Here is a 23,359-nt window from a genome sequence, read left to right as displayed (position 1 = left end):
GGAGAAGAAAAAACAAATGTTAGCTTAATGACTAAAATCCTTTTAATTATTCCAGCAAGTACGAAAGTCCATAAGGCTAATATATAAACCCAATTTTTGTAGCATTAAGCAGATAAAAAATAAATACCCCATAAGATTATATGCAAAGCTTTTTACACATAACTTCTTCACAAACCTGACTCTTATTCTTCTGTACATTTCTCAGAAAAAGAATCAAGGGTCTCACCAAATATATTTTAGAAATTTTCTAGGATCAGGCACTCTAATTAATACACTGTACACGAATAGTTATTTCCCGCCAACAACCCCATGTTTCATACAATTGTATGGATTTATTGTTATATACATACATTTAATACGTTCAGACAACAAGCTGGCAGAATCATTAAAGCATCGGATAAAATGCCTTGTAGTAATTTTTACTGATTCATTACATTCTGAATTCTGCTGGGTCAACTTTGCTTTTCATCCATCATTCACCCAAGGTCAATGAAGTACCAGTCATCTACTGGAGTCAATTCAATTGGCTTGACCCTTCCTTTCAAAACTGCTGGCCTTGCACCAAAATTAGAAAGAGTTATTATGTACATACAGGCACAGGAGTGGCTGTGTGGTAAGTAGCTTGCTTACCAACCACATGGTTCCGGGTTCAGTCCCACTGCGTGGCACCTTGGGCAAGTGTCTTCTACTATAGCTTCGGGTTAACCAAAGCCTTGTGAGTGGATTTGGTAGACGGAAACTGAAAGAAGCCCTTTGTATATATGTGTATATATATATATATATATATATATATATATATATATATGTGCGTGTTTGTGTGTCTGTGTTTGTCCCCCCACCATCGCCTGACAACCAATGCTGGTGTGTTTACGTCCCCATAACTTAGCGGTTTGGCAGGCTTCCAAAGAATAAGTCCTGGGGTCGATTTTGCTCGACTAAAGGCGGTGCTCCAGCATGGCCGCAGTCAAATGACTAAAACAAGTAAAAGAGTAAAAGAAAAGAGTATACATTATATCATCACCAGCACCAGGGAACAAAAAAGTACTCAGTAATCAAAAAACAGTAATTGTAATATCTGGGATAAATTAGATAGATTGTAGGTTAACCTATAACAAGAGTTGTGTAACCATTTAATATCACAGCCACAGGATCTGCATACATACTATATATATATATATACATACATACATATATATCACGTGATTGTCCAGACTATTGAATGGTGTTATACATTATTGGTCACAATGCGCTTTGCATCATTTTAAGTTTCAAATGATGCCACACTGCTGATTAGAGAAGCAAGCCACCATTCCCCCTGATTGGAAGGCTGTTCTGTCACAGGGTTACCTATTAACAGCTGAGTGGACTGGAGCGAAGTGAAATGAAGTGTCTTGCTCATGCTGCCTAGTCTGAGAATCGGACCCAGGGTCTAGGTATTGTGAGTGCAACACCCTAACCATTAGGCCACACACCTTCACTATATATATATGTATATAGAGGTTATGAGAGGTAATGGTGTCAATAAGACTCAAAGGTGTCAGGTAATGCTGAGTAAGTGCTATGGACAGACTATAGTTAAGCTCCAGGTTCGGTGATTATGCGAATGAGGAGGCTAACGTAGGTCATATATCAGCATGTGTATATATAAAACAATTAACAGAATGAGATAAAGATCCAAGGCTGTGGAAGATTTCAGAACATTTATAAATAGGTCTTACAGCTGTTTCCGGGATATTTTATATATCCCTTCATTGGAGACGGTGTGAGAAAATGGTTAAGCAATAGTTATTCTAGATAAGATATGAAATAGAGAGTGAAGTGGAGGAATGAAAATGGATGTGAGATATGCAGGGATATTGTATCTGTAGTTCCATTATTTAGGCAGAATGGCATTCCTATACCTTGTAAGTTCCAATTTTAAATACTGTTGGAACTTACACACAAGGTATAGGAATCTTATATGTATATCATTCTGCCTAAATAATGGAACTACAGATACAATATCCCTGCATGTCTCATGTCTATTTTCATTCCTCCACTTCACTCTCTATTTCATATCTTATCTAGAATAACTATTGCTTAACCATTTTCTCACACCGTCTTCGATGAAGGGATATATAAAATATCCCGGAAACAGCTGTAAGACTTTCTATTTATAAATGTTCCGTAATCTTTTACAGCCTTGGATTTTTATCTCATTGTTAATTTTTGTGTATATATATATATACTTTATTCATATATTAAGGCTTCCATTGGTTTCAGGTTGAGAATTTCTTTAACATGAAACCAATAGTAGCCTTAATACACAAACAATCTTTATCCAGCAATGTAGTGTTGAGCACTCCTCATTGTTTGATATTTACATATATATATATATATATATATATATACATTATATTACAATTTAGCTAGGTGTAAAATAAAGCTTTCCTTCAGACAATTGCATATTTACTGAAGCTGTAGTATTCATGCCTCTTCTAAGAACATAAACATAGTAAGAACAAGGGCACTCAGAGCAAAACTCTGCCAAGGCAACACCAACATCCTCTCAACGATTAGCCAGAGATGATTTTTATAATGAGAATATCTAAAATAAACTCGACTGCTCTCACAAATGAGAATACTAAAAATGAACCCGACCGCTCTCAAAATATAAAAAAAACAGGAAAAATAATCCAGAATCTTTGTCCAGTACCGGATCAATCCCAAAATCTTAATCAGTTCATGCCAGTCATGAGGCCAAACATCCCTGAAAGTTTCATCCAAATCCATCCAGCGGTTCTTGAGATATCTTGTCCACGGACAAACAAACATGACTGAAAACAATATCTCTGCTTTCACTAAGGTGGAGGTAATAATGAAATAGCTTGCCAAGAATCAAAATTGAAATCTGAAGGTTAGCAAGGATTTGTTTTTATTCTAAAGTGCATAACACCCTCCATCCCATTTACAATAATAATTTGAATAGATGACAAACTACAAAATAAAATTTATATCTTTAAATATGAAGTCCTACTTCCTAAGTGGGCCGTTGCTGTAATTTAACCCCAGGTCAGTTGTGACCATCACATTCTTCTTCTATATTAGGGACTATATTGTCAAATGTAACCTTTTTTATTTAAAACTGTAAAGTGTAATTTGAGGGGAAATTGGCTATTTTTTCTAACGGGGTGAGTGACCACAAAGGGACATCTTCATTGGTTCATTACCTTCTAGGTTAATTATAGCTGTTTAACCCTGATTTAAGACATCTCTGACCAAAGGTTTTTCATGATCATCAGGAATAATGTATCTCAGACTACATCAATCAATGGCTGTGTAGTTAAGAACTTCACTTTGCAGCCATGTGGTTCCAGGTTCAGTCTCTCTGTATGGCACCCAGGGTAAGTGTCTTCTATTGCAGACCCCCAGATTGACCAATATAGATGAACACTGTCAAAACCTAGTGTTTGTGTGAATGTGAATATCTACATTCTGCACTTTGTATGAATAAGTTACTGATAATGATGCTTGACATTTATCTGTCAACAAAGCATTTGGTTTCGAAGAAGTTAAATGATAACTGCCTTACTTTAAAAAAAAAGACAAAAAGTAGGCAAGAGTTAGCAATATGAAGAACATCCAGTTGGGGAAACAATGTCTCAATTGTATGTATTCTACAACATACAGACAAATGAACAGTCCACCATGCTTTGAGAACGATTAGGCTGCTATTTCTTGCATATCAAGCAAATATATAGAAGTTTCCCCAATATCTTTGTTACTGACATAAGCAGCTACTGTTTGATTGCTCCACTGTTATAGTATCATGACTTCCATTTGAATGTCCTTCAATTAATGCTTTAATCAACATATTGCTTTATGTCTGGAGCACTGTTCGCTTCAGCATCAAGATGTATCTTTGATTTGATATGCCATGTCATTGAAAAGGAATAAGGATAATAATAATAATAACATCCATACAAAGGTCAAAGAAAAACTTGAGAAGGTTGAAAATGATCATGATACAAAATATTATTTAGTTTCACTATATTTTAATAAACCTCCATCTCCCAATATCTCATTTTCAAAGTCATTGCTGTTTATAACCAGGTTAACTCTCATAGAGCAGACCTATGATTAACAGTCTTTCCATGTTGTATAGTTTGTTTTAGCATTGGTGCCTTGTAAAATGTACCCAGTACACTCTGTAAAGTGGTTGGCATTAAGAAGGGCATCCAGCTGTAGAAACCAAGCCAAAACAGACTATAGAACCTGGTGTGGTTCCTGACCTTGCCATCTCTTGTCAAACCATCCAGCATGGAAAACAGACATTAAATGAAAAGAAGAGTATGTTCAGGACTACACTGTTTAATGTGTCCAGTAAAATGGTGTTTTGAGGGTAACTTGACTGTTATTTATAGCAAACTGAATGACTGCAGAGTCTTGCCTCATTTCAAATTTTATACTACACTTGAAGCACCATAAAACTGTTGAAGAGTCCAGAATTAATTGGTGGCTTTTTTTATGTTTATAATCCTCTACCACATACTTCAGCGATGGTATTTACACCTCACACTTCTCTCAAAATTTCCTACAGAAAACAGGGAAGATAGTTATTAACTATATTTCAGCGAGAACCAAGCAATAAAGTAATCACAGTAACAAATATTTCTAAGAAAAGTTATTGTTTTATTGGGGTTATACTAAATAAAATTAAAATTTGTGCAGTTTGAAAGCACAAATTGTAGCTGGAATATATATGTGTGTGTGTGTGTATATATATATATACAAACATACACCTTTATTTTGCTGGGCTCAAATCTCATTTATGAACCTATGGAAAACGAACCTCTACCAACTATTCTGCCTATATGTCTGTACACACCTTTCAATGCAATGTATGCCAGAAAGTTTGCAAGCCTAATGGAGGCATCAAAAGACATTTTAAGATCCACAAAGATCAGAACTTATCTGCAGCTCGTGGTGGTCCATATGGGATATGCAATGTATATGAGTGTCTTTTCAAAACATAGTCTGGTTTAAAAAGCCACATCAGATGACATGATAGTACTAAGGTGTAGGTACAGGAGGTGGTCAAATTCTGCATAATATATATATATATGTGTGTAGTCCTCAAAATCATTATCTTTCTGTCCTTTGTAAGTTTGTTCTTCAATCTAGGTTTTGTATATAAGGAGCTGTTGTCCTAATAGTTTAGTTTGTGATGTAGCTCTGGGCCAAACAAAATGTATTTTAAAACAAATACAGAATATGGAAAGCTTCATACAGTGCAGAGAGAGAGAGAATTAATAATTTGCTAATTCCATATAGTTTGGGTGAACCACCCTTCTGCAGAGAAAAAAGTAGTTAACAAATTATCAGAAATCAGAGATCACTATTTGTATATGGCAATCTCTGATTTGATAATGCTGTAACTGCTTAATGCCTGAAATATAAGGAAATATTTCTTTATTTTCTTATATGAAAATACTTCAAACCAACTACAACACTTTTCTTTCAAAATGTATATTGTCTGGCATATTGCTTTTCAATAAAACAATTTTTTTGTCTCAGTTAACTTTGAAAATAACCAAAGAGTTGAAGGAATTTTAATAGCAGAGTTTTTGTTTTCTTAAGATGGTTTTTGTTATATAACCTAACGAATATGTTCTGTTGTAAAATAATCAAGGTTTTTAAATGATAGGCTTTGTATATAATACAAAGCAGAGGAGAGTTCAGGTGAACTGAGTAAAGTATTATCAAGCTGAATTTTCTGAGTCAACAAGAAAGTCAATAATAAACATAAGGTCATCTTATACCAAATGGACTGTTATACTAGATCTAAAGAATTTATGTTACTGTATATTTCAAAACTGTCTGCAAAATATATTTATTACATGAACACTTCAAGTCATTTTATTGTCTAAAAACTCCTTAAGTAACTGTCTTCAGTTATTTCATAAAAATCTTGTTGTAGTATGTTATACTCTTCTAAAATGAAATTCAAACAGGAGAATATTTGTTTAAAATACTTTTCATTTGTAGAACAAAAACAAAGAAATGTGTATGAAAAAATATGGTCCTTTCAAGCTATGTAATGTTTCTACTTGAAGCCACTCTTTCATATATAGAGCTAACACAGATCCAAGATTTAAAAACTCAATAGTTAAACACCTTACCAGAAAGTCAGACTTCACAAAACAAATTCATAATGAACATAACAATGTTTAGTATAATGACTATAAAATAACAAGAATTTCTTTATGGTGTACTCAAGGTAGATTGTAAGTGTTTAAGAGATGCAGTGGAATCAGAAAGCAGGTTGAAGGTAAAAAAAAACCTTTGTATGTTGTAGAAGCAGAGGAATATTTAGCAGTAAATATATTAAGAGTACAAGAACACCATAGGAAAAAATTCTCTCCAATGTTTGGAAGTAGTTGAAAGATTCTGTTGTCAATAGAGATGATTGCTCTGAAAGCATAAGAGTAGAAAATGTTTGAAAAGCTATTTGCTCTGCTGGAAATAAAAGTATTCTCTGTTTGAACAAAGGGTAGATTGTATAATGCTTATGTAAGAACTGCAGTTGATTGAATTGCAAAGGTTATAAAGAACTGAAGCAAGCCTATTCCACTAGTGTGCAACATCTATGTTAGATTGCACTGGTATGGATATGTAATGCATATATACAGCAGTTGGGTAAAGAAATGCTAGGAAAGCCAAATTTAAGGAAGATATGATTGAGGAAGTCTGATGAAAGATCAATGTAGAAGTGGTAAAAGTTTACTTCAAGATGTCAGAAAAGAGATGACAAAAGAATGCAAAGTGTAGTGAGACTCATCCACTGGCAATGAAAATTATGATAATCCAACACATATATGTATGTATGTACTATTTTATTTTGGTCAAGTCAGTCTTTTCTTATTCTGAGTTTCACTGGTAGATGTACAGGATCATCAGACAAGTTGTCACAACAAATTATCTGAAGATCCTGTGCATCTACAAGTGAAACTCAGAGTAGCAAGAGGCAGACTCAACCAAAAGAAAATATTATTCATCTCTACTATGGTACTGAGTACCCCTTTTTGGGACAGTCCACACAAAATATATATATATATATATATATATATATATATATATATATATGTTGTTACTTGAGGCATTTGTTTGAAAGTTGCTGTCCAAAAATTGAGAAACCAGTAACAACCATATGGAATGCGATAATGAATTAATTGATATTCTGGTTATGTAATATTTGCGAAATCTAAAACAAATCGACTTTATCTCATTTTTGGTTTTATTTTTTTTTTTTGTTTTTAATAGGATTAAAAAAAATTGAAAATTTGCTGAAAAAGAAACAATGTTAAATGGAATATAAAATGAAAAAAGAACAGATGACAGCTGTGTTTAATCAATGGACAGTGATGTTTTATGGCCGAGACTTAACATAAATACAAGGACATCTGGTACAAATGGCAATGAATTTATGATGCATAGGCAAAGGTGGAATAAGAGGGTTAGAAAAAACCCCCCAAAAAACTGTATAAATTAAAATGGTAAGAGGAAGAGCCAATAAAATGAGAATGAGAGTGTAAATGTGACAGATCTGTTGAAATTTGAAAGAGAAAATGTGAGAAGCAGAAGTTGACATATGTGGTTAAATAATAATAATAATAATAGGCCTTTCAACTATAACCATAAGGCCTGAAAATTTGGAGGAGTGGGCGCTAGTTGATTACATTGGCCCTAGTGCTCAACTGGTACTTATTTTACCAACGCCAAAAGGATGAAAGGCAAAGTTGACCGTGACAGAATTTGAACTCAGAATGTAAACAAACCAGAAGAAATGTTGCTAAGCATTTTGTCTGATGTGCTAACAATTCTGCCAGCTTGCTACCTTAATAATAATTATAATAATAATAATAATTTTTTTATCAATCCTGAATGGATGAAAATCAAACTTGATCTTGATGGAATTTCAACTCAGAAGTTCAAATCGGAAGAAATACTACTAAGCATTTTGGCCAGCATGCTGACAACTGTCCCAGATTGCTGCGGCAATAGTAATAATAATAATAATAATAATCCTTTCTATTATAGGCACAGGGCCTGAAATTTGCAGGGGAGGGGGGAGTCGATTACATCGACCCAGTGCATAACTGGTACTTATTTAATAAACCCTGAAAGGATGAAAGGCAAAGTCGACCTCAGCAGAATTTGCACTCAGAATGTAGTGACAGATGAACTACCGCTAAGCATTTCACCCAGTGTGCTAACAATTTTGCCAGTTCACTGCCTTAATAATAATAATAATAACAACAACAATAATAATGCTAGTCAGTGCAATGAAGTGCTGAGTTTTGTAACCACACAAAAACATCATTCAATTTAAAATGGAGGACTGTATGGTTAAATTTTAATTTTCTGAATAGAAACACATACAAATGTGTTTCCCCACCTGTTAGCTCAGTAATATTCCTTTTTATTATTTTTGTATTTCATGCTATTTACCAACCTTTTCAGATACCACACACACAGAAGCACTGATAGCCATGAACAAAATAAAAGATTGGTGGTTCACAATTTAGGTCAGAAGTCAAAGGGATTAATAGTCACTGAAAAAAATGTGATGCTTATTATAAAAAAAAAAATTTTTTATCACAATGTAGCAAGTATATCATAGTAGCTCTACTTTCAGGAGATAGATATAATTAAAACCATTCTTCCATAAATGTATTAATTTTGACTTACAAGACTAAGATAAATAAAAAAAGATATACTGAAAATTAGGGAGTAAAATAATTTAGACTACTAATGGGGTAGAATTCATTATTTTATATTAGAAGTTTGATGGATAGTAGAATTGATAAAATGCCAGGGAAAATAACTTCTGGCAATTTAGGAATGTTTCTGTGTCCTGTGTTCAAATCCTGCAAGAGTTGATTTTGCCATTCTGGAATCAATCAAGTACTTGAGTCAATATAATTGATTGTGTTGTTTCCTATAATTGAACACTTGTGCCAATCTTAGACATCATTTTTATATTAAAATTTGAAAAAGAAAGAAAAAAGAAAAGAAAAAGAAAGAAAAAAAAACTAAATATAAAATGTCATTTCACACTATAGTAAAATATTTCTCAGATGTTTTTAAGGGGAGAAATGTAGGAGAATGAAACAAAAAAAATAAATAAATAAATTTTTTTTTAAATCAAATAATTTTAATATATAACATTGTTTCAAGTTAAAACATTAACCAAAGATGTAAAAGAATTGACAAAATGAAAATGTATAGTTTTTCTTTATACCTATGAAAAAAATTGAATGTTTGAAAACAAAACAAAAATGAACAGAAAAATGTTAAAAAATTTTTAAATAGGACTAAATTTTACAGTTTGTATAACAAGATTTATAGTAAAATACCTAAATATATGTTCCATATTAAAAATAATTATTATAGTCTTATCACTTATTTTTATTATTTTATTTTATTTACGCCTAAATTGATCTTAATCTTCACAATAAAGATACTTGTTTATATAAAAAAAATATACATACATAAATTAAAATTAGCCTTATTGTTAATGGTACTAATTAAGTATAGATATTTAGTTTTAATTCAGTATCTAAAGAAAGCATATTTTGAGGAACATAAATTGCTTCTATAAATAAATTAGGATTTTAGTCTCAAACATTCTTTACAATAGAGTTAACTATATATATAATGAGATGGAAGATAAAAGAATTTTTATTGATCACTACAATCGTTTCGATCCATCTACCATTGATCCTTCATGGGTGGGATGCTGCTTATCCCTCAGTATAGATGTGTCTCCTCACGTGATTTCAAAAGCTATCCCATTAAAATAGACTCTGTTTCACATGACATGCATATTTTCTTCTTGGTCTTCAAAGAAATGGTAAATTAATGGATACTGCTTCATTGTTATAGAAGATCAATCACAAAAACCAGATACAAAAAGAAACAAATATACAATAGAGCAAAAAATTAAAAAATGATTTTCTATAAGAATGAAGAGGTACCCACCAATTTGCCATTTCTATCACGAAGACCAAAAGGAAAACATGCAGTAATAAGTTGTGTGAAACAGAGTTTATTTTAATGATACCTCTTGAAATCACCTGAGGAGACACATCTACACTGAGGGATATACCTAAACCAGTTATGCAGCATCCCATCGACAGGGGTTTGATGCTAGATGGGTCAAAATGATTGTAGTGATCAATAAAGACTCTCCATCTTCCGTTTCTCTCATTAATTACATACCCAATGAACACTGAGTCAGTAAACGTGCTTTACCAGCAAACTACCAGGTGTATAACATAAGATTAACTACTACATATATATATATATATATATATATATATATATATATATATATACACACACACACACATATATATATATATATTTGTGTGTGTGTGTGTATGTATATATATATTAATGTTTTAAATAGGCACAAAATTTAAATTTTTATTGGAGTAGGTGGTTGAATGAAGATGTGAAGTTTATGCCTTCCTAGAGGTCATTGATTATGTAAATGAAATGAAAGACCTGGAGATGGGAATTAAAAGCAGTTTGGTTGAAGAGCCAGCTAATCAACATTTCATTTCTTATATTACACTGCTTACTACTTCTTGTGAATATTAATTTATGATGTTCATATTTTCTTAGTTATCAGTAATGATATAAATGAAGTGAATGAACTAACGACTGAAATTAAAGAATATGCAACCCAAGCATTTCTCTTAGCTTACTCTTTCTCTATGCAAATTTTTTTTAATATATATATTATTATACTAAAATAGCTTGTAAATTAAGGAACAAAATTTTTGAAAATTACTAAATATTCATCTAAATTATCAATATTACTAGAATTTTTTTTCTACTCATAATCACTAATAAACTAATATAAAGGTAAACTTGAAAAGATAAATAGAAGAATAACTTCATTTCTTTTGAAGTAAGTTTTTCTCAGCAGCTTTTATCATTCAGCAATGTCAATGAGATAGTGTCGTTGTAAAATGGTTTTGGAAATAATTGTGCCAGCATATATAATTCACTATATGCAGCCACCAGCTAACATAAATATAGAATGATGAATTAGTGCAAATCTGTTCAAATATATACATGTGATTACTGCTTTACTTTATACACACAAACATGTATATACATATATGTATGTAGACATATATAGTACACATACACATTGATATATGTCTGCATATATATACATATATGCATCTACACACATATATGTATGCACATGTGCATGAATATGGATGTTTATGATATATATAAATATATACATTATATATCTTACATACATGATCATTAATTATTCTGTTGTGTACTAGTTAGGAACAGATGCATTTATGCACAAGCCTTAATAATAATTAAAGCACATAAATACACATCTTAATTTTACTATGGATAGCTTTATATAATGGTATAAACTTCTATATGTTTCAGTAAAACATTCACTTGAATAGATCCCCTATATTAGCTTGGTCTTATTATGTTACTTAGATGAAGAATATTTACAAACTGCAGTGCCAGCACCCTCAATATAACATTTATGCAAGTTCACACACACATACACACACCCACACCACACACAGAGAAACTCATAAGTACATATGTGTGTATGTACGTATATATACAATCACACACAATTATATATGTACAGTTGTAGACATGTGACTGTATATATATAATCCCTTTCACACCTACATGTAAATTGTAGGAAATGATAACAGATCTGCTCTCACATGAGAGAGGGGTGAAAAAAAAAAAAAGGTGATTCAAAATTTAAAATTTCCTAAATGAATAATTATTTTATAATGAACTGTTAATTCCTAAATTATCAACATTTTGTTGTTTCATGTGTTATTATTAATTGTGCTGTAGAATTGAAACTAGTAGGACTTTCAGCTCGAGGACTTACATCACAAGAATTATCAATTGCACTCAGGCTGGATCCTTCGTTTGCTCTTGGCTGATCCAGTTTTTTTTGACACATTTTACAGAATCCTGTGAACTTTGACAGGAACTTGTCCATTGGTTCTAGTGAATGTAAACAGAGAGGAAGCCAATCCCAGTTCCTCAGTACTTTTGGCAGGAGGCTTTTCTTTTTACTTTGCAGAATATTAACAATGATAATGAAGGCAAGGAGTGGAATAATGATGACACTAGCTGTGATCAGTGCATATTTGCCAGCCAGTGACAAGGCAAAGACAAATGCTGGAAGCAGGAAAAATGCAGTCAGTAAATACATAAAAGCAAACCAACGGTATTTGGCCGTGGTGTTGCCCAACATTTTCGCCAGGTTTATAGGAAGCTTACGCATTATTGGTACTGGATAAAATATTAAAATGCCGGTTAGATTAAATAAAAGATGGCAGAGTCCAATTTGCAGAGCAGCTCTCAGCTTGTCTCCCGAAGTTGCCATGGCAGCTAATAAACCAGTTGCAGTCGTTCCAATGTTGGAACCTAAAGTCAGCGGGTACATTCGCTCAATGTGAATGACACCCATACCAACTAAAGGTGTGAGAGTTGATGTGAATATAGAACTGCTCTGAAGAATTATTGTTAATATAGCACCAATAATGATGGCTACATATCCAGTTAGAAATGAAAATGGTTTTGGAATGTCAGAGTTTATTGTTTTCTTCAAGGCTGAAGCTACAGGTCCACGGAGCATCGAATGAAGCAAGCGTACCATTCCCATTAGACAGAAGACCAAAGATAACAATGAGATGACCAGCAAAACAACACCGGATACCGAATCATTCCAATTGATATAACTCATCAGACAATAACCTGAAATATATTAAAAAAAGAAGTTAATATCATGTTTATATGAAAAAAAATTTCTTTTTACACAAAAAATCTATTATTGATAGCAAAATATCACAAGAAAATATAACATGCATATGTTAACACACATGTATGTGCACATGTAGCCATCCAACTACATTTTTTTACCATTTCTCTAGATTTAGGACCCATTTTCCACGGCATATTAGTAACCAAAATTACATTCCCCACTAAACAGAATACCAGCCGGTAACAGGGTACAAAGCCAAAATTTTGAAGGGGTGAAATGGAGGAGCAAGTTGATTGCATCTTCCTCAGTACTTGACTGGTACTTTATTTTATTAACAGACAAAGGTATGAAAAGGCAAAGTTAATTTTGGTGGGATTTGAATTCAGAATGTAAAGAGCCAGAAGAAATGCTGCCAAGCATTTTGTCCAACATGCTATTGATTCCGCCAGCTCAACACCTTATCCATCTACATACATACATCATCATCGTCGTTTAATGTCTGCTTTCCATGCTAGCATGAGTTGGATGGTTTGACTGGGAACTGGTGAAACCAGATGGCTGCACCAGGCTCCAATCTGATCTGGCAGAGTTTCTACAGCTAGATGCCCTTCCTAACACCAACCACTCCGAGAGTGTAGAGGGTGTTTTTACGTGCCACCGGCACAAGGGCCAGTCAGGCGGTACTGGCAACGGTCACACTCAAATGGTGTTTTTTATGTGCCACCTGCACAGGAGCCAGTCCAGTGGCACTGGCAACAACCTATATATAGATATAAATGCATACCTTTAGACATATGTACTTGCTTTTATGTATTTACTTTTCTACACTTTTTCATATGTTGAAACTTATAAACAAGCAACATTCTGAGACTTATACATATTTTGATGTATTTACAAAATGTTTAGTCAGCTGGAATAAACCTTTTGATTTAGTCTTTGTGTGAGAATTTTATGGAAGACAAATCTATGGTAGATGTCAGTGATAGGTAGTACACACAAGTTGGAATTTCTCCATTTTGATGGGGTTTTTCTGAGTTTTGTTTTTCACAATGCTCTTGGAAATGATGGAAAGCATCTTTCTAACATTAAAAAAAAGTATTTTTTGGAAAATGATGTATGTTTTCTAAGGGCACCATGAAAAAAAAATCTAAAAAATCCTCATTAAAATGGAGAAATTCCAACTTCTATGTGCTACCTATCGCTGACATCTACCAAATCTACAAACAAGAATTGACATAATTGTATATGCAAGTGAAGCTACAGAGGAGGTCAAGTTCCACTGGACTGCAGTTTGTGATCAGATACATACTGCAAAAACTCACATATTTAAATTTTTATTAAAACCGAACAGAAGAATATATAGATGAAATAAATGTACATAAATGGGTTAAGATATATAAAATGTTTGTTAAAATACAAGATTTGAAATATTTATAGGTTTTTATAGTTTTATACTTGCAGGAGTTTCAAAAAAATCTAATTAGGATTGGGAGTTTTGGGAGGAAAAGTGCTAAGATTTCTGTAATTCGTAAATTGAGTGGTTTATGGTTATTAGAATATGATTAGGTTCTTGGTATTATATCCCAATCAACTTTTAATTTATGTTCGTGTTTAATTTATGTTCAATGTTCAAATAAAATTTGACAACGATTGATTGCGTGTTTAAGTCAGAAAGTATGGGCAAGTTGGTTATAAAGATTTTTAAATTGATTGGAAGTGAGCTCTAAATATACTTTAATATACAGCATTAAAACCAAGCACTGCAAATAATATCCATCCCAGCTATACAAGTATGGGGAAATGATTTAAAAAAAAAAAGTTAAAGAAAAAAATGTGTTTGTATGTGTTTATATATATTGTCTAATATTTTGCTTAGCTGTCATAAATACCGGCATTGTTATGGAAACAAACTCATAAACTTTCTTACCAAAATAAATATTAACCTGAGTTTTAATGATCTGGGACAGAAGAAATATAACATTTGTCACTTAGGACTTGTTTTCTGTAAAATGGTCACACGATTTAAAAAATAACAGTTAAAGAATGAAATATGAATGTGTCTGTATGTGTTTATATATATTGTCTAATATTTTGCTTAGCTGTCATAAATACCGGCATTGTTATGAAAACAAACTCATAAACTTCCTTACCAAAATAAATATTAACCTGAGGTTTAATGATCTGGGACAGAAAAAATATAACATTTGTCACTTAGGACTCGTTTTCTGTAAAATGGTCACACTAAGAATAAAGCAAGAAGTTTATTCCAACTAAATAAACATTTTTTAAATACATTAAAATGAATAATATGATTTCACTGTATGACATAACTTACATTTCTCTATGGGTGATGTTACATATATTTTCTCTAATTGTGTTACATTCTGTAGATTGGTTATTAAATTAGGACTTTCACTGGAAGACACATTAACTTCACGTGTAACATTTTGTTGAACATAAGTTTTGGTATATTTGCACCAAACCTGAAATGAGACAAATATTTATACATCAACTTTTAGTTATGCAAAATAAAAACGCAAACTATGGAGTCTCAACACAGTTGCATGACCTACAAAATATAACAGCTAAATCTCCCTAAAATCACACCATGCTTTCTTAAATAAGTAACACGTACATTAGATATTGTAGTCCTGTCTATTTCTAAAGAGACTAGGCCTTTGATCAGAAGTCAACTCGAGCATTTAAGGATACAAGGTCCAAATTTAGCTACAATCACTGCATTCCTATGCATTAATGTTTCTGAATTTATGTATTTTATGCTGAATGAAAATTTAAAGCTATTAGACTGCTTATTTGGTTTTTATACCATATACAACTTAAAAACTGCTCAACATAGTCCAGAACTTTTATAATTTCCTAAAAGATATAAGTTCATGCCAGCCATTTATAAAATATCCTAAATTGTTTTACGAGACAAAATGCATAACATAACTTATAATCTGATTGGATATTTTAGCTGAAACAAAACACAAAAAGTATGAATTAAAAATCCTAAAGCTGGGGGACCACCTTAAAGAATTAGAGTCAAAATAATTGGACCCAGTGCTTATTTTTTTTTAAGCTTGGTACTTATTCTACCAGTTTGTTTTGCCAAACTGCTAAGTTACAAGAATGCATAAACCCCAGCTGTCGACTATTTTGTTTGGATTTCAGAGTTGTTTCCCCTTGTCCAGATTTCTTTCCCTACTTGAACATTTTGATTTGAAAATATATTATTTTGGCTCACTACATGAAGTTAACCCCCATTTATCACAAATAGTTTTGTTTTTATTGTAAATCATCAGAAGTAACTGCCAAGAACAACAGAGCAACACAATGCCTTCAGTGTATAAGACTGATAAACATGACTGAAGCAGATCATTAATTCTTCAAGTGGATCAGAAATTAAGTTCAGGTTATTTCTATTAGCACTTTGTTGTGCCTTAATTATCAATTAGCCATCATTTTCTTTGGTACTGTGCCAAAACAACCGGAAAATTGCTTAGTAGTTTGAAGATTTATATAATGCTGAAGTCAAACCTTATCTCAAAAGAACCAGCACTGAAATTTTCACTTTAATTAGCATTAAGATGGGAAGATAGTGAAAACATGGTCTAGTGGTTAGGGTGTTGTGCTCACAATTGCAAAATTGTGGTTTCAATTCTCAGACTGGGTGGTGTGTTGTGTTCTTGAGTAAAATACTTCATTTCATGTTGCTCCAGTCCAGTTAGCTGTAAAAAGGTTCCATCAGTAGCTGGAAAGTTAACTCCTTAACAGGTCAATGCCTTGTTCTGTGGGGGAGTGTTGTGATTTCAGTTACTTATACACCTCCAACCTTATCAGTCCTAGACATGACAGATCTAAGGAGGGAAGGTGATGTAGTGACAAGAACCAGACAATACTCTAATATAATTCTATCCTCTTTGTTCTTAACAAAAATTGCAAACAAATTTTGCCTTTCTAACCCACTGGGCTGGTAAGATAAATACCAGTCATATACTGGGGTTATTATTATACTTTGCTTTCACAAGCAGGTGGCCTTATACTATAACCCTGAAAAGATGAAAGATAAAGATAACCGCAGTGGGATTTGAGCTCAACATGTAAAGAGCTGGAAGAAATGCCATTAAGCATTTCACCCAATGTGCTAATGACTCAGCAGTTTGTCTTACTCAAATGGCATAATACATCTTACAAAGGATGCTGGCATTTGTGTTTAAAGTTGTGGTCAATTAATTACTTATCCAAAGCATGGTGCCAGCAGAAGTATTCTTCCTTTCACCAGTTAAGCAAGTGAACATTGATATAAGAATGTTGATTGTAGATCATTGTTAAAACTGCAATACAAATGTTCTGACTCATAGCTCACTGGTGCTAGATATTGGCAAAATTGACAACATTTAAAAGTGATTTATTGATGATAAAATTCAATAATTAAAGCTGGAATTTTACCTTTAACAACCTTCTTCCACTCCAATATTGACCAGTGGCAATTCCTTCTATCACCTCTTTATCAAGCTACAAGAAAATTAGAAGTAATTTTAAAAGCCAACACAAAATAAACCAGCTTTCAGTAGTCAAGAAACATAAAAAAATTAGGGGAAGTAAAATTGTGATGTTCGAGCCCTTTCTCTATAATAAGAGCAGCATAGTTTCTTAAGAAAAGGGACTGCCGCTGGGAACTGGAAGTGAATTACTGATTGTAGAATGAAGGCCAGTATGGTCATCGTCTATATAATATTGCTGTTACTAATACAAATAATAATGATGATAAACACCACTTATATAAAAGTTGCCATGCTTCTCATGTTCAATATGTTTGGTGAAATTCAGCAGCAGATAATGCTTTTCCATGTTACCAACATAAAGAAATAATGTAAAGACTGTGTGTATGTGTATAAGAGCAATTACAATGTATAGTTTTATTTAACACATGACTATAGAATAATATTTAATTTTAGAGAGAGAGCAGTATGCACAAAATATTACACACAGAATTCAATACAAAGAAAAAAAATGTATGTTGAATTATAACCAGTAAACAGTTTCTTAGCAATAGAAGTGAGAAATGTAACTATAACATATGATATTCAATAAGGATGACAATTGTATACATAAATAATTCAAGTAAAGATACAGTTTATATTAAATGAAAGTAAATATTTTATATTAAATGAAGGTAACTTACCTGAACAATTAAGTTTGTAACAGGTCTAGTTATTACTTTCAGCATGTCAAACTTACGAGTTTTATACTTCGGAAGAGATAGGTTAGACACCATCAACCCACTCAGCTTGTAGAGGTAGCCTGTAAAATAAAAAATTATAAGATTTCAAAATACCCAATTGATTCTTATCATAATTTATACTATTGTCTTTATGCTCAATTAGTTAAAGCAGCAAAGACAATATTTTTACAGATGCAATCAAAAATGAAGACAAGCTCCTCTGCTGCAACAGCTATTGGACATAAACTTCCATGCTTCCTGAAATTCACCAACAATACCTGTTCCTCCCACCTTTTTTTAATGATTCATTCACTGTTCACTTCCTGTGCATTATTCTATGTACTCTTCATGCACTTTTGGCTACTCTTTCTGATGAGTTGTAGTACATCTGAGCACTGTATACAGTAAATTTACTATTATTATCATTATTAAACCTCTATGTATGTGTAACTGCTTATGACAAAAATAAGCATCATCTCACTGAATAACACAGCATGTTAATGGATGTTGGGCTTTGACAATTCTCAGATGAATGATGTTTATTAAGTTTAATATGACATCTGTCATGTTAAGATTTATTCACACAATTTGGATGACAAAATCTTAATTATTTTACTCTAATTTTATTCCCTGATTATGGTACAAATTTTTATCATTAGAAGAACACATGTGGGTTAACTTTTTACATATTTTGATGAAAGTGACATCCATAAATGCTATATTTTGTGAACATTCCTGATAGGACAGCTAGTCTCAATTTACAGACAACCTCATCAAGCTAATGTCAGTGAAGAGATAGTCTACATGGATAAACCAATTCTTGCTGTAGCAACATCAACAATAACAACTAATATTCTCTGAAAATATGCGTTAAACATATCAATTTGAAGTTTCATGCCTTAAATTCCTGTTTATACTATTTTATTTCAAAAGCCAACAGTCTATATAACTACTTAAAAATAATTTTTGACATAATACTAAGATTCAATATTAATTGTACCGATTCCATATTATTCCACTGGTCATCAGATGACAAAAAACTGAGCTACAGGACATATTGTTTACCAAATGTAAATATGACATCACCATCGATCAAATGGAAAGTAAACATTCATACACATGCTTGTAAACACAGACACACACAATGGGTTTCCATATAACTTTTGTCCACCAATTTCACTTACAGGACATTGTTAGGGAGAGGCTTATACCAGAAGATACTCATCCAAGGTACCACACACAAGTTACCAAACCCAAAATCCAACGATATTCTTTAAACATAGAATAAACGAATTTAAGACCCAAATTAAAATACAATAAACGATATGAAATAAGCTAGATCAGCAGGTTTTAATTTGTCCTTAAGGTAAAGTGCCAACAATGTCTTTCACAAAGATGTCAGTTTATTAATATGGAGGAAAAAACAAAATTTCCTCAATATAAAATCTACCTCACACACAGAAACAACCATTTCGAAACAAATAGTATGATTAGTCAACCTTCTGTTGGAAATGCCATTTTTATAACTACGGTTTAATGCCTACAAAATAGCAACAAAACCAAAGGAAGAGAAATTTGAAACAAAGCTGCTTAAAGAATGAATTTCAGCAAAAAAAAAAAAAAAAAAAAAAAAAAAAAAAAAAAAAACTTGTTCTCTATTAAAATTTCACTAAAAGTTATTTCTAACCAATTAGTAATTATAGGAACAGATAAAAAGCGTAAATATTTGTTTATCTTCTAAATCTGAAACACTGCATCTCTGAAAAAACATTTCAGCCGAAGTAACAAAACTTTACAGAGTTATTTCCCTTAGTCCATATATTTACAAATTAAAGAAAATGCCAACAAAACCGATTGTGTTTTTAGACGGCTGTAAACTTAACATTGACAAATGAGTCAATCTAACATATTCGGTGAAATCAAGGTTATATTTGAAAAGACATTTGCTCTTGGTATCAAAACAAATGTAACTGATCAAGGAACCATATTGACTGTGGAGCAAACTTCTTTATCCCAGCCAATTTCATGTAATATCTAATTTGTATTTTATATTACACGAAATTATTTTCCTGTTTATTTGCTTGAGGTGTTGTTGAATGAATCGACCCCAGTACTAATTTTTCAAATTTGGTACTTGTTTCTATCAGTCTCATTTGCCAAACTACTGTTGCAGGGATATAAACAAACCAACACCGGTTGTAAAGTGGTGATGGGGGACAAACACACACAAATACATTTATGCACATATATGTACATACGATAGGCTTCTTTCAGTTTCTATCCGCCAAATTCACTCGCAAGTCTTTGGGTCGGCCCGGTGCTGTAGTAGAAGACACTTGGCCAAAGTGACATGCAGTGGGACTACACCCAGAACTATGTGGTTGGGAAGCAAGTTTTGATGAAATTTTCCTTGAATACCAAGTCTTTTCTACTCCAGGCAGAAGGCCCGAAATTTTGGGGAAGGGGGCCAGTCGATTAGATCGAGCCCAGTACACAACTGGTACTTAATTTATCAACTCTGAAAGGATGAAAGGCAAAGTCGACCTCGGCAGAATTTGAACTCAGAACGTAAAGGCAGACGAAATACCACTAACCATTTCGCCTGGTGTACTTATGTTTCTTATTTCTTTATTGCCTACAAGGGGCCAAACATAGAGGGGAGGGGACAAACAAGGACAGACAAAGGGATTAAGTTGATTACATCGATCCCAGTGAGTAACTGGTACTTAATTTATCAACCCTGAAAGGATGAAAGGCAAAGTCGACCTTGGAGGAATTTGAACTCAGAATGTAACGGCAGATGAAATACCGCTAAGCATTTTGCCCAGTGTGCTAACATTTCTGCCAGCTCGCCACCTTAAATACCAAGTCTTGAAGCAATACCAACCCTAAAATAGCCTTTATGAGCAGCCAGATTTCCAAGAACCAAACACTAATGTAATTCAAATATATTATCATAGAGCAGGGGTCTCCAAAGTGGTTGATATCGACCCCAGGGGGAAGAGATCGATGGGCCTATTCAAGGGGTCAATAAATGCACATTTACTTTATTACTATTATTTATTTATTTTCTTGTACATTCCTGGGGGTCAGTGAGGGGTCAAGGATTCCGTGAAGGGGTCAATGGTCAATGGCCAAAGTTTGGGATCCCCTGTCATAGAGTGACAACATATGTAAGTATATTATTATACTGGGTGGGAAAATGTGAAGGCACATGGCTCAGTGGTTAGAGCGTCAGTCTTACGATTGTGAGATTGTGAGTTTGAATCCCGGACCGGGCTGCATGTTGTGTTCTTGAGCAAGACACTTTATTTCACGTTGCTCCAGTTCACTCAGCTGTAGAAATGAGTTGCGACATCACTGATGCCAAGCTGTATCGGCCTTTGCCTTTCCCTTGGATAACATTGGTGGCGTGGAGAGGGGAGGCTGGTATGCATGGGCGACTGCTGGTCTTCCATAAACAAATTTGCCCAGACTTGTACATGGGAGGGTAACTTTCTAGGTGCAATCCCATGGTCAGTCATGATCGAAGGGGGTCTCAGCAGGGTGGGGAAAAAAGTCACACACGAAATAAGCTCAAAAGACACCAGAATTTTCAAAGACATGCTTCAATTTTTTTTTAATTGAATAAAATCATCATCATCGTTTAACGTCCGCTTTCCATGCTAGCATGGGTTGGACGATTTGACTGAGGACTGGTGGCTACATCAGGCTCCAATCTGATTTGGCAGAGTTTCTACAGGTGGACGCCCTACCTAATGTCAACCACTCTGAGAGTGTAGTGGGTGTTTTTACATGCCACCGGCACAAAGGCCAGTCAGGCGGTACTGGCAACGGCCATGCTTGAAATGGTGTATTTTACGTGCCACCTGCACGTGAACCAGTCCAGCGGCACTGGCAACGATTTCGCTCAAATGTCTTTTCATGTGCCAACAATAAATAGACATGTTTATACATGATGATAAAAAAGAATAATAATAATCCTTTTTACTGTAGGCACAAGGCCTGAAATTTTGGGGAAGGGGAATAATTGATTACATCGACTCCAGTGTTTCACTGGTACTTAATTTATCGACCCTGGAAAGATGAAAGGCAAAATCAACCTCAACAGAATTTGAACTCAGAACGTAGCAACAGTTGAAGTACCACAAAGCATTTCATCCAGTGTGCTAATGAGTCTGCCAGCTCACTGCCTTAAATAATGTCCTAATAACCCAGGCATTTATGCAGTTAAATACAAAAACAAATAAATGAAGTCATAAAAACAACACTATTGAAACTAAGACAACAAAGCCTTGACGTAAAACTAAAACAATTAAATAACTAACCAGTTATATTCATGACTTCTATTATTTAAACGTCAAAAGAACTAGATTACAAAGTGTTATTTTCTATTAGCCAATCTAAAATATAATTTTCTTTTGTAACAAATGTTCAAATGTTTTAGTACCAGACTGAAGTAGAGGTGGAGATGAGATAAATCTGCAATATGCTGTAGTGTCCTTAAATTTTTGTTTTAATATGTGTCTTTCTTTTTGTTTACAGAAATATTTCACCATTTTGTTTTATTAACAACACATTTTTACAGGAAGAGAAAGAAAAACAACATTAAAAGGATAAAAGACAAAATTATTGAGAATAAAAAACCCGTAACTACCTCACCAAGAAAACAAAGAAAAAGAGAAAAAAAAGAAGGGGGAAATTAAATATGGTTCTACACCTGAGAACAAATGGTGTGTTTATTTGTACCATGTGGGCACGATTTGTAGAGAAGAATCGCCAGCAACACTTGCTAAAATTATCTCCAAACTTTTAAACTTCCTAACAAACTACAAGTACACCTGAACGATAACTATATTGATTACTAATAAATTGAGTACTGGGGTCTGAGGTTGTCATTGTTTGAACTAGATGTAGGTCTGGTTATTTGAAATAAATATCTTTTTTTATGGATAGTGTATCATCATCATTTAACGTCTGTTTTCCATGCTGGCATGGGTTGGACGGTTTGACTGAGGACTGGCAAGCCAGGAGGCTGCACCAGGCTCAAATCTGATCTGGTAAGGTTTCTACAATTTCTTTCAGTTTCTGTCTACCAAATCCATCCACAAGGCTTTAAGTGGGCCTGAGGATAGAAAACACCTAAAATGCCACACAGTGGGACTATACTTGGAACCATGTGGGTAGAAAGTGAACTTTTTACCACACAGCCCCCGCCCCGTATCTATAAGTGGAATTACATGTAGAGGTGTGCTGCTTGAAGTAACAGCTGAAACAGATATTGAAGCTCAGAGATATGATACAAA

General features: G+C 33.4%; 1 protein-coding gene across 4 annotated transcripts in view; it reads right to left on the bottom strand.

The window, feature by feature from the left end:
- The window catches only part of LOC106876823 (sodium-dependent phosphate transport protein 2A), an 84,290-nt gene that overhangs the window by 31,002 nt on the left and 29,929 nt on the right, over nucleotides 1-23,359 (bottom strand). For 3 of the 4 annotated variants that reach the window (XM_052966948.2, XM_089350491.1, XM_089350490.1), the window contains exons 6-9: nucleotides 18,015-18,133; nucleotides 17,279-17,344; nucleotides 15,162-15,309; nucleotides 11,945-12,819 (exon numbers count right to left, since the gene is read on the bottom strand). In XM_052966948.2, coding sequence (XP_052822908.1) covers nucleotides 11,945-12,819; nucleotides 15,162-15,309; nucleotides 17,279-17,344; nucleotides 18,015-18,133 — 1,208 coding nt within the window. Of the gene's footprint in view, nucleotides 1-10,467; nucleotides 12,820-15,161; nucleotides 15,310-17,278; nucleotides 17,345-18,014; nucleotides 18,134-23,359 lie in introns of those variants that run through there. The other variant, XM_014925541.3, reaches the window with a different exon arrangement.

Source organism: Octopus bimaculoides, chromosome 4 (genome assembly GCF_046866305.1).
Source record: "Octopus bimaculoides isolate indiv1 chromosome 4, ASM4686630v1, whole genome shotgun sequence".
NCBI lineage: Eukaryota > Metazoa > Mollusca > Cephalopoda > Octopoda > Octopodidae > Octopus > Octopus bimaculoides.
This window is presented reverse-complemented; position numbering and strand designations above follow the sequence as displayed.